The sequence below is a fragment of the Pseudophryne corroboree genome, chromosome 2 (assembly GCF_028390025.1).
Source record: "Pseudophryne corroboree isolate aPseCor3 chromosome 2, aPseCor3.hap2, whole genome shotgun sequence".
NCBI classification, from domain to species: Eukaryota; Metazoa; Chordata; class Amphibia; order Anura; family Myobatrachidae; genus Pseudophryne; species Pseudophryne corroboree.
The window spans coordinates 1,000,967,231-1,000,980,258 of record NC_086445.1 but is presented as its reverse complement, the minus strand read 5'-3'; the positions used below and the strand labels follow the sequence as shown (position 1 = coordinate 1,000,980,258).

The following is a 13,028-nucleotide window of genomic DNA, read 5'->3' as shown; positions in this document are numbered from 1 at the left end:
TAAACATTTGCTGCGTATGACTTGGATGTAGGAAATAAGATGATGTAGGAAATAATATATGTTACACTTACTTGGATCAATAAATCTTTGGAGTATTTTGCAAAAAAGCAGTTGCAGTAATCCTCTTCCCCTACAGACCCTTTCAGCTCCAGGGCCACAACTCTCCCTTTAATATCAGACCCTGCAGGGGCAAAATGTTTTAAATCTCATACATTATCACTATATATGGGGCTGTCTCTAGTGATATCTGAGCAATGACTATAAACGTGTTCTGGAATCCCCACTAAATCTTGTATATTGTCATAGTGCTTACAGTAGCTTAGTACAGTATAGGGCAACACACGGTATAAAGCAGGCCTGGCCAACCTGTGGCTCTCCAGGTGTTGTAAAACTACAAGCCCCAGCACTTTCTGTTACAGTTTTACTATTAAGGAATGGTCAAACTGTGGCAGTGTGTGCTGGGATGTGTAGTTTCACAACAGCTGGAGAGACACAGGTTGGCTAGGCCTGGTATAAAGGATCAACATAGCGTGAAATATTATAGCAAAGGCAATACTACATCTGGGGCCACACAGCTGTCACTGGGATGAAATGAAAGGGCCCCACCATAATCATACTTTTATTTTTCAGTACAATAACAATTAAATAATCAATTCTAAATTACATAGAAATAGAACACACTTTTAATGAGGTAATGTTTCATAAACCCATATAACACGCACCATTATTCAAATACCAGGAATTCTGAAACACGCCATATACTGTAAGTAACGTTTCAAAAGAGATTACAGCGTTTTCCTTCCGAACACTAGAGGGCAGTATAACAGAATTTCCATTCAGGGCTCTTGAAGCAGACTCTGTTATTGTATGTTCTCTTTCTGACCATATTAAAACAAAGGTCAATCAGCTCCTAACTGCCATTTTTCAAAGACAGCCTGTAACATGGCAGTTAGGAGCTGATTGGTTGGTACTTTATCTCTCGCCACTTTATCTTTCTCCAAGGCTTAGTACACCTCACCCAGTCTATGTAATACTGCGCACTATACAGGTAAATAATACAGTATGACTGTGCTCTCCTACGCCGGCCTCACCTACCTAGTAACCAGGCGAATAGCCTCCTGTTCAGCGACATGTCCCGTCTTAGGACAGTCTGGATGGCAGCAGAGAGTATGTGGATGAGATCCGTCCGGGGGAGGGACATAGGACAATCACTGGGTTCCTACACAAAGACATCGAGTTCTCTATCACTACAGGAGAATGAATGGCAGCTATAAATGCAGATTACTGTATTACAGACATGACCCCAACAACAGAGCTGGTCCTGCAAGGGGCGATTTCATCAGCCAGTTTGGGACATGACAATCAATTGGACTCCACACTCTAGGATAGGCTGGAACCTGGCAGATACCACATATAGCCATTGGGGTGATCCAGTAAGGATCACAGGGATGCAAACGTCTCTGCCTGATTGACAGGCACAGGTGTTCACGGTGGGGGGCAGCGGCGGCCGGCGTTGTCGGAAGAGTGTTGCCCCCATTTTCTGGAAGTGGCAAAGCCTAGGACTGCGTCACTAGTTTTGGCTTCACAAGCCGTCCTGCAGTGGCAAGCCTGGGTAAGCTCCGGCTTACTTGGTCTGCCATTGCAGATGAACACCGATGGTCGAGACGTTCATCCCATATGCGATCACATCGCAAATGCAGGAAGGAGGTGCAGAAAGGAGCAATCGCAAAGCTGCGGCAAACAGCTTTGCAACTGCAATCCTTAGTGAATTAGCACACTAATGGGCAAAACCATGCTGCACTGCAGGTGGGGCAGATGTAACATGTGCAGAGAGAGTTAGATTTGGGTGGGTTATATTGTTTCTGTGCATGGTAAATACTGGCTGCTTTATTTTTACACTGCAATTTAGATTTCAGTTAGAACACACCACACCCAAATCTAACTCTCTCTGCACATGTTACATCCGCCCCACCTGTAGTGCACATGGTTTTGCCCACTAGTGTGCTTTTTTGGTTTGCTAACAAACCTGAATAGGACCCTTGGCCCATTGTGCAAAACAAATAAAGTGTGTAAAAATGAATAAACCTGCGAGCAGCGGACTAGTCACCGCTTTTGGCGAGTCTATCTGGGGAACGCAGTGTAATGTGACTGGGGCGGGATGTGATCACTTAAAGCCATGATCTGCCAACGCAATGTACATAGCTTTGCGGCTCATTCTGGCATCTGGTGATATTTCCAGAACACTTTTGAAAATGTTGCTCATCCCCAAATCAGATCCCGACAGAGACGCAACGTGTTTTCATTCTGTGGTTGCCCGGTGATTGGAAGAGACTCTCAAGAAAGTCCCTGACGTCTTCGGAGAGACTCCTGGAAGTCACAATGCGCAGAGGCCGCAACATTCCTAATCTGCGTATTTTGTTCTCAGCAATCGCGCTCAGCGCTGTTCTCTATGTTCCAGTATGACAAGCATATCTAGCACAGAGCTGTATGACGCAGCCGCGTCTACTATAGTGTATGCCCTGTTTATACCGTTCTGTTTGCATAAACATGTTCTCCTAGATAAAAGCTAAAGATGACACAGGCCCTCATGAATGAATACATTAAAGATTTTTTGTTTTGCATTCTTAATTCTCACCCCAACCCATCCATCGCTACCTCCTCTGTGGCGTACATGGAATAACCTGGTGACTGGTATGGACTGCCCGGCAGATATTCTCAGCAGCCCGCTACTCTCCCACTTACCAGGCATGTGTGGAATGGGAAGAAGAAGAGTAGGATTTCCAGCGTGTTCCTCTGGACCAGAACGTTTGAGTCCATTACTGAAACGCAGAGAGATTTTATCTGCAGGGAACAGAGAACACGAGTCAGTGTGCGCTGGGGTCAGCGAGATCCCCAGGTACTAATGGTGGCAGCCCAAATTCCCAGGTTAGAGGGACACTGGCATGTATAGCGTGCAAAGACATGTACCATGGGCACCAAGCTATGGAACGTTAGACGTGTTGGTCTATATGCTAACCACAAGCATTATTATTACATATCGTTTCTGTGAAAGGCTTTAAAGATGCCCAGGAGAGGGACTATGTGGCATTGTCCGCATGGGTTACACAGCACACATTGGCAGTGCCAACTTCCTAGCAGCACAGTCCCCCTAACCCTGGCTCTCCTGGCCCGTAAGAAGCACTGACCTGCATGGGCATGGTTGGCAGTGGGCAGACTCGGCTTTCTAGCATGCACATGGAACAGCAGGGTAGAGCCTCTATAGCACTGGCACACCCCTGTATATCAGCCCTTTCAGCGCTCCTTATTGGAGAGCGGACACAGGTGTCGGCAGAGGGACAATAGCACTGAACGCGTGCCGTTTCACATATCGGTTGCACCAATCCTTTCCCTTTTCTCGGATAAACAATTGGGGAAAATTCTATTCTATCTTGCAACATCCAATAATACTAATGTCTTTTGACATGACAGCGTTTCTACATGAGAAAAAAGTAAACAGATAATGGGGGTGATTCAGAGTTGATCATAGCCCTGCAAAATCTTGCAGGGCTTACGATCATGACAATAGACATGCGGGGGGAAGCCAAGCACAGGGCTATCCCGCCCCGCATGTCAGTACCGCCCCCCCCCCCCCCCCTGCCCCGCAGAAGTGTAAAAGCATCGCACAGAGGCGATGTTTATGCACTTTAGGAGTAGCTCCCGACCAGCGCAGCTTTAGCGTGCTGGCCAGGAGCTACTCGTTGCTCCCCGGCCCGCAGCGGCTGCGTGTAATGTCACGCAGCCGCTGCGGCCCGCTCCCCGCACGGTCCGGCCGCGCCTGCGTTGGCCGGCCCACGCCCATGAAAGGGCGGCCAAACAGCCGCCGTTCCGATCCCCTGCACCCCCCCCCCCCCCCTCCCCCAGCGACAATCAGGCAGAGGCAATCGCAGCTCAGCGACTCGATCACTGCGCTGCGATAAACTGCAGCGTGCGATCGGGTCAGAATGACCCACAATAATTCTAATATATACGATATTAAACAGTTGGACTGTGTCATGTCAATGTATTAAAAATTGCAAATATAATGAAGAATATAAAGCTAGAAAAGGTTGCATCATGAACATCATGCGCAGTTTCAATAATCATGAAAATGCCGTCTATGCGCTCACAGGAAGCAGTGACACCCATAAGGTACATTGCAAAAGAGGAGGCGGCATTACACACATGCATGCTATAGACTGACAGATGATATCACATGACCAAGCATACTCACAGCCAGCTGCTTGTCATTCCCCAGCACGTAGCTTTGTGCTTTAGCATCCAAGTCTCTATTGATGTGACTGACCACAAACAGAGAAGCCGGGAGTCGGATGGAGCTGCTGACCAGGACGCTGCCCCACAGAGAGCTGTAGAAAACTTCTTGCCCAACAACCATGGACAGCTTCTGCACCAATGCATCAGTCCTGGGAAACGGGAATAATGCATGAAATGCAACAATAATATCACTGTATGACAACCAGAGCAGCAGCTGTGTAGTAAGGAGAGACTGACACGGATACCACAGAGCAGCAGCAGTGTAGTGAGGAGAGACAGACACTGACGCCACAGAGCAGCAGCAGTGTAGTGAGGACAGACAGACACAGACACCAGAGAGCAGCAGCAGTGTAGAAAGGAGAGACAGACACTGAGACCACAGAGAGCAGCAGCAGTGTAGTAAGGAGAGACAGACACAAGAGAGCAGCAGCAGTGTAGTAAGGAGAGACAGACACAGACACCAGAGAGCAGCAGCAGTGTAGTAAGGAAAGACAGACACCAAAAAGCAGCAGCAGTATAGTAAGGAAAGACAGACACCAAAGAGCAGTAGCAGTGTAGTAAGGAGAGACAGACACCACAGAGCAGCAGCAGTGTAGTAAGGAGAGACAGACACTGACACCACAGAGCAGCAGCAGTGTAGTAAGGAGAGACAGACACCACAGAGCAGCAGCAGTGTAGTAAGGAGAGAGAGACACGGATACCACAGAACAGCAGCAGTGTGGTAAGGAGAGACAGACACGGAGACTACAGAACAGCAGCAGTGTAGTAAGGAGAGACAGACACTGACACCACAGAGCAGCAGCAGTGTAGTAGGAAGAGACAGACACTGAAACCACAGAGCAGCAGCAGTGTAGTAAGGAGAGGCAAACACTGACACCAGAGAGCAGCAGCAGTGTGGTAAGGAGAGACAGACACCACAGAGCAGCAGCAGTATAGTAGGGAGAGACAGACACAGACACCACAGAGCAGCAGTGTAGTAAGGAGAGACAGACACTGACGCCACAGAGCAGCAGTGTAGTAAGGAGAGACAGACACTGACACCACAAAGCAGCAGCAGTGTAATGAGGAGAGACTGACACCACAGAGCAACAGCAATGTAGTAAGGAGACACACTGACACCAGAGAACAGCAGCAGTGTAGTAAGGAGAGACAGACACTGACACCACAGAGCAGCAGCAGTGTAGTAGGGAAAAACAGACACTGACACCACAGAGCAGCAGTGTAGTAAGGAGAGACAGACACTGACGCCACAGAGCAGCAGTGTAGTAAGGAGAGACAGACACTGACGCCACAGAGCAGCAGCAGTGTAGTAAGGAGAGACAGACACTGACGCCACAGAGCAGCAGCAGTGTAGTAAGGAGAGACAGACACTGACGCCACAGAGCAGCAGCAATGTAGTAAGGAGACACACTGACACCAGAGAACAGCAGCAGTGCAGTAAGGAGAGACAGAAATGGAGACTACAGAGCAGCAGCAGTGTAGTAAGGAGAGACAGACACTGACACCACAGTGCAGCAGCAGTGTAGTAGGGAAAAACAGACACTGACACCACAGAGCAGCAGTGTAGTAAGGAGAGACAGACACTGATGCCACAGAGCAGCAGTGTAGTAAGGAGAGACAGACACTGACGCCACAGAGCAGCAGTAGTGTAATGAGGAGAGACTGACACCACAGAGCAACAGCAATGTAGTAAGGAGACACACTGACACCAGAGAACAGCAGCAGTGTTGTAAGGAGAGACAGACACGGACACCACAGAGCAGCAGCAGTGTAGTAGGGAAAAACAGACACTGACACCACAGAGCAGCAGTGTAGTAAGGAGAGACAGACACTGACGCCACAGAGCAGCAGCAGTGTAGTGAGGAGAGAGAGAGACACTGACACCACAGAGCAGCAGCAGTGTAGTAGGGAGAGACAGACACTGACACCACAGAACAGCAGCCATGTGGTAAGGAGAGACAGACACGAACATCACAGAGCAGCAGTGTAGTAAGGAGAGATAGACACTGACACTACAGAACAGCAGCAGTGTGGTAAGGAGAGACAGACACGGAGACTACAGAACAGCAGCAGTGTAGTAAGGAGAGACAAACACTGACACCAGAGAACAGCAGCAGTGTGGTAAGGAGAGACAGACACTGACACCAAAGAGCAGCAGCAGTGTGGTAAGGAGAGACAGACACTGACACCACAGAGCAGCAGCAGTATAGTAGGGAGAGACATACACAGACACCACAGAACAGCAGCAGCGTAGTAAGGAGAGACAGACACAGATCCATAGAGCAGCAGCAGTGTAGTAAGTAGAGACAGACACTGACACCACAGAGCAGCAGCAGGGTAGTAGGGAGAGCCAGACACTGACACCACAGAGCAGCAGCAGTGTAGTAAGGAGAGACAGACACTGACACCACAGAGCAGCAGCAATGTAGTAAGGAGACACACTGACACCAGAGAACAGCAGCAGTGCAGTAAGGAGAGACAGACATGGAGACTACAGAGCAGCAGCAGTGTAGTAAGGAGAGACAGACACTGACACCACAGAGCAGCAGCAGTGTAGTGAGGAGAGACAGACACTGACACCACAGAGCAGAAGCAGTGTTGTAAGGAGAGACAGACACTGACAACACAGAGCAGCAGCAGTGTAGTAAGGAGACACAGACACTGACACCACAGAGCAGCAGCAGTGTAGTAAGGAGAGACAGACACCGACACCACAGAGCAACAGCCGTGTGGTAAGGAGAGACAGACACGGAGACTACAGAACAGTAGCAGTGTGGTAAGGAGAGACAGACACGGAGACTACAGAACAGCAGCAGTGTAGTAAGGAGAGACAAGCACTGACACCGGAGAACAGCAGCAGTGTGGTAAGGAGAGACAGACACTGACACCGCAGAGCAGCAGCAGTGTGGTAAGGAGAGACAGACACTGACACCACAGAGCAGCAGCAGTGTAGTAGGGAGAGACAGACACTGACACCAGAGAACAGCAGCAGTATAGCAAGGACAGACAGACACAAACTGTAGAGCAGTAGCAGTGTAGGAAGGAGAGACAGACACTGACACCACAGAGCAGCAGCAGTTTAGTAAGGAGTGTCAGACAAAGACACCACAGAACAGCAGCAGTGTAGTAGGGAGAGACAGACACTGACACCAGAGAACAGCAGCAGTGTAGTAAGGAGAGACAGACACTGACACCACAGAGCAACAGCCGTGTGGTAAGGAGGGACAGACACTGACACCAGAGAGCAGCAGCAGTATAGCAAGGACAGACAGACACAAACTGTAGAGCAGTAGCAGTGTAGTAAGGAGAGACAGACACTGACACCACAGAGCAGCAGCAGTTTAGTAAGGAGTGTCAGACACAGACACCACAGAACAGCAGCAGTGTAGTAAGGAGAGACAGACACTGACACCACAGAGCAGCAGCAGTTTAGTAAGGAGTGACAGAGACAGACACCACAGAACAGCAGCAGTGTAGTAGGGAGAGACAGACACTGACACCAGAGAACAGCAGCAGTGTAGTAAGGAGAGACAGACACCGACACCACAGAGCAACAGCCGTGTGGTAAGGAGGGACAGACACTGACACCAGAGAGCAGCAGCAGTATAGCAAGGACAGACCGACACAAACTGTAGAGCAGTAGCAGTGTAGTAAGGAGAGACAGACACTGACACCACAGAGCAGCAGCAGTTTAGTAAGGAGTGTCAGACACAGACACCACAGAACAGCAGCAGTGTAGTAAGGAGAGACAGACACTGACACCACAGAGCAGCAGCAGTTTAGTAAGGAGTGACAGAGACAGACTGTACAGCAGCTTTGTTAATCTCACTCCCTAACTGGAGACAGGGAAATAAGTGCATTCATGTTCCTACCTGTCATATACCTCAGATCCTTCCTCCAGACCTGGGAGCAACCCAGTGATGAATGCTTGGAGACTCGGCAGCAGTGACCTCTGAAGAGGTAGGAAGTAAGTCTCGTACAGACCTAGAAGTATGGGCTTCACCGACATGGCAGCATGTGACAACAGTGGGAATAGGCCCGAGCTTTAGACACAAAACATGGAGACTTTAAATAGAAAAGTGACTGTAATCCAATGCATCCTATAGTGAACAACTAGGTCTATGGGCCTGCAGTGTCTGTGACGGTCACAGTGGAGTGGTTTTTTGCCACTGCACATGCGTCAAAGCCGCACTGCGGTTCATTAACCATCGCACACACAGAGGATATGTAAGTGAGGGGCAGGTAGTAAACATCTGGGGTAGGAAACGGGGGTGGTTAGAAAACTGTAGGTGTATCAGGACCATTTTCTGGGTGTTCCCTAGTCAGACTCTACAAATTCATCCTCAGCTGGAGGCCCGGGGTCTTAGGAGAGCACTGGGTTGCCTAGAGATCAGATGGTGTGACCAATGTGAGTCCGATGTTTCCGCTTATAAGTCATTAGCATATTTTTGCAAGTTTCCTGTAAGCAAAATCACAGCTGTACAGATAGAGCCGTGCTCTTCTGAGGCAGCTCCATCGCAAACGTGCACTCTCGGCGTGACTAGGACGATCCATCCGTCTAGTCACGCCAGAAGTGCACAGAGACGCTCCCATTCTGAGCGTCTCTGTCTGGGCGCGCGGACGGAGACGCACTCCATTCAAGTGAATAGGGTGCGTCTCCGTCGTGGGTGCGCGTGGCCGGACGAGGACGCTCTTGGCGATAGGCAAGACGGAAACCACGACTAGCGTGGCTCCATCTGTACATGCAACTGCGTGACCTCTGAACCAGGCCACACCTAACAATATATGACATATATTATAGTAGACGATGGTCATGTGACAGAGTCATCTTCGGATTTGAACACCGTAAACTACAACAAATAATTAATGTCCTGTTCCTAATAAACAGCATCTAACTGCATTCGTGTCTACACATGATCTGTAAAGATGGCAGCCACATGCTTGCTTCAGCCAGAGTTAATGATAGGCGACAGAGGAGGTCCGCTGCTGCGGCCAAGGACAGTTCTACTCGGCTACCTGACTTCCCGTCACTACACACAGTATTAGTGAATGCTACATATTCCTCACGTGGAAAGCTTGTGAATTAATATTCAACCTGGTTTATATTGAATCTAGTAGCAACAGAAATATGGGTGACAGTCTGTTTGCAGAGGGTCTCCTGTCATATTAAAATATGCATATCAAAGTTCCTTGAAGTTGAGAAGTTTCGGTTTGCACTTAACTGGAAGTTAATGGTTTTGCACTGACTTGGTAAAAGTTGCAATACCTTGCCAAAATGTATATTAGGATTTGTCAGCAGATAAGAACCACTTGGTCCATCTAGTCTGTCCTATATGTACACACACACTAATACACTAGGGTTAATTTTTGTTGGGAGCCAATCAACCTACCAGTATATTTTTGGATTGCGGAAGGAAACTGGAGTACCCGGAGGAAACCAACACAAGCACGGGGAGAATATACAAACTCCACACAGTTAGGGCCATGGTGGGAATAGAACCCACAACCTCAGTGCTGTGAGGCAGTAATGCTAACCACTACATCATACTTACTGCTCTCTATCATCGCACCTTTTCCATATATACACTGAACTTAAAATAAATTGGAGACCAATATGATAAATAAAAAGATACCAAAAGAAATTGGTCACTGAAAAAATTCTAATTTACTAAAGATGGAAAACTTCCCATTAAGGTATTACATTGCTGATAATGATCTACTGCATCTTACCTGTACAGGAAAAGGTCCCTGGACAGCCATTTTGTCCCTATTATTTTGAATATAATTTCATAGGTCTCCAGAGCTTTCAGGTGCACCCCACTGGGTAGCGCTGGGTGAAGGCACTGTGCCAACCTCTTGCTGATGATAAGACGTCTTGGTAGTAAGCAGTACTTCCAGTTACTCTGCAGAGCCTGCAAATAGACATACAAAGCAAACATTATAGCAGCAATTAGTTAAATACATCCAGGTGTAGCCACACTCATTGTGGGGAGCATCTATTCATCGCTGCTCTGCTCAGAGCAGCGAGTGACGGGGAAATCTCCCAACTGCCCCCCCTTCTCCCCCACCGTGGAACACTGCAACCCGTGGGTGGGACAGCGGGACAGATCGTGAAAAAGGGACTGTCCCACCAAAATCGGGACAATTGGCAGATATGTTGTAGGACCACTAATCCCCAAAATAAAATAAAAATTTAAATTCACACGTGAACCTTGAAGGTGTAGATGCAGGAACGGACTGGGGCTCCGTTTCAGTCCGGGCATTTTTGAACGCATGTGCGGCACAATGTATGGGGTGTGGCCCCATTTCCACGGAGACACTTGCTGGGGGCGGGGACCTGTCAGCTCACTCACGCCAGGCATCTCCTGCTTCGTGGCGTATTTACTAACAGTCGATTTTGGTTGATGTTTGATCGATTGTGTGTGTCAGGGTCTAAATCACACTTTTACTAACAGATGATTTTTTACATTGTTTAAAAATAATTTTATTCTTCATTAGGGACCTATGCACATGAAGGTGGGAGGGTATTTCCTTTGGTGTATTTGTTACTAAGGGGGGGTTAATGACACTGGGGGATCAACTGGCACTGGGGCTTGTGGATAATAAGATTTTACTTACCGATAAATCTATTTCTCGTAGTCCGTAGTGGATGCTGGGGACTCCGTCAGGACCATGGGGAATTAGCGGCTCCGCAGGAGACAGGGCACAAAAATAAAGCTTTAGGATCAGGTGGTGTGCACTGGCTCCTCCCCCTATGACCCTCCTCCAAGCCTCAGTTAGGATACTGTGCCCGGACGAGCGTACACAATAAGGAAGGATTTTGAATCCCGGGTAAGACTCATACCAGCCACACCAATCACACCGTACAACTTGTGATCTGAACCCAGTTAACAGTATGACAAACGTAGGAGCCTCTGAACAGACGGCTCACAACAATAACAACCCGATTTTTTTGTAACAATAACTATGTACAAGTATTGCAGACAATCCGCACTTGGGATGGGCGCCCAGCATCCACTACGGACTACGAGAAATAGATTTATCGGTAAGTAAAATCTTATTTTCTCTAACGTCCTAGTGGATGCTGGGGACTCCGTCAGGACCATGGGGATTATACCAAAGCTCCCAAACGGGCGGGAGAGTGCGGATGACTCTGCAGCACCGAATGAGAGAACTCCAGGTCCTCTTTAGCCAGGGTATCAAATTTGTAGAATTTTACAAACGTGTTCTCCCCCGACCACGTAGCTGCTCGGCAAAGTTGTAATGCCGAGACCCCTCGGGCAGCCGCCCAGGATGAGCCCACCTTCCTTGTGGAATGGGCCTTGACAGATTTAGGCTGTGGCAGGCCTGCCACAGAATGTGCAAGTTGAATTGTGCTACAAATCCAACGAGCAATCGTCTGCTTAGAAGCAGGAGCACCCAGCTTGTTGGGTGCATACAGTATAAACAGCGAGTTAGATTTTCTGACTCCAGCCGTCCTTGAAATATATATTTTCAATGCCCTGACAACATCCAGCAACTTGGAATCCTCCAATTCGCTAGTAGCCGCAGGCACCACAATAGGCTGGTTCAGGTGAAACGCTGACACCACCTTAGGCAGGAAATGAGGACGCGTCCGCAGTTCTGCCCTGTCCGAATGGAAAATCAGATATGGGCTTTTATAGGATAAAGCCGCCAATTCTGACACTCTCCTGGCTGAAGCCAGGGCCAGTAGCATGGTTACTTTCCATGTAAGATATTTCAAATCCGCCGATTTGAGTGGCTCAAACCAATGGGATTTGAGAAAATCCAAAACTACATTAAGGTCCCACGGAGCCACTGGGGGCACAACCGGGGGCTGTATATGTAGTACTCCTTTTACAAAAGTCTGGACTTCAGGAACTGAAGCCAATTCTTTCTGGAAGAAAATCGACAGGGCCGAAATTTGAACCTTAATGGACCCCAATTTGAGGCCCATAGACAATCCTGTTTGCAGGAAATGTAGGAATCGACCCAATTGAAATTCCTCCGTGGGGGCCTTCCTGGCCTCACACCACGCAACATATTTTCTCCAAATGCGGTGATAATGTTGTGCAGTCACCTCCTTCCTGGCTTTTACCAGTGTAGGAATGACCTCTTCCGGAATGCCTTTTTCCCTTAGAATTCGGCGTTCAACCGCCATGCCGTCAAACGCAGCCGCGGTAAGTCTTGGAATAGACACGGTCCCTGCTGAAGCAGGTCCCGTCTTAGAGGTAGAGGCCACGGATCTTCCGTGAGCATCTCCTGAAGTTCCGGGTACCAAGTTCTTCTTGGCCAATCCGGAGCCACGAGTATCGTTCTTACTCCCCTTTGCCGTATAATTCTCAGTACTTTTGGTATGAGAGGCAGAGGAGGAAACCCATACACTGACTGGAACACCCACGGTGTTACCAGAGCGTCCACAGCTATTGCCTGAGGGTCTCTTGACCTGGCGCAATACCTGTCCAGTTTTTTGTTGAGGCGAGACGCCATCATGTCCACCTTTGGTTTTTCCCAACGGTTCACAATCATGTGGAAGACTTCTGGATGAAGTCCCCACTCTCCCGGGTGTAGATCGTGTCTGCTGAGGAAGTCCGCTTCCCAGTTGTCCACTCCCGGAATGAACACTGCTGACAGTGCTATCACATGATCTTCCGCCCAGCGAAGAATCCTTGCAGCTTCTGCCATTGCTCTCCTGCTTCTTGTGCCGCCCTGTCTGTTTACGTGGGCGACTGCCGTGA

General features: G+C 48.7%; 1 protein-coding gene across 4 annotated transcripts in view; it reads right to left on the bottom strand.

Annotated features, from left to right (window-relative positions):
- The window catches only part of DOP1B (DOP1 leucine zipper like protein B), a 153,623-nt gene that overhangs the window by 74,232 nt on the left and 66,363 nt on the right, over positions 1–13,028 (bottom strand). For all 4 annotated transcript variants that reach the window (XM_063956539.1, XM_063956536.1, XM_063956537.1 and 1 more), the window contains exons 3-8: positions 10,021–10,202; positions 8,163–8,333; positions 4,250–4,439; positions 2,743–2,841; positions 1,096–1,219; positions 72–181 (exon numbers count right to left, since the gene is read on the bottom strand). In XM_063956539.1, the coding sequence (XP_063812609.1) occupies positions 72–181; positions 1,096–1,219; positions 2,743–2,841; positions 4,250–4,439; positions 8,163–8,333; positions 10,021–10,202 (876 nt within the window). The remainder of the gene's footprint in view (positions 1–71; positions 182–1,095; positions 1,220–2,742; positions 2,842–4,249; positions 4,440–8,162; positions 8,334–10,020; positions 10,203–13,028) is intronic.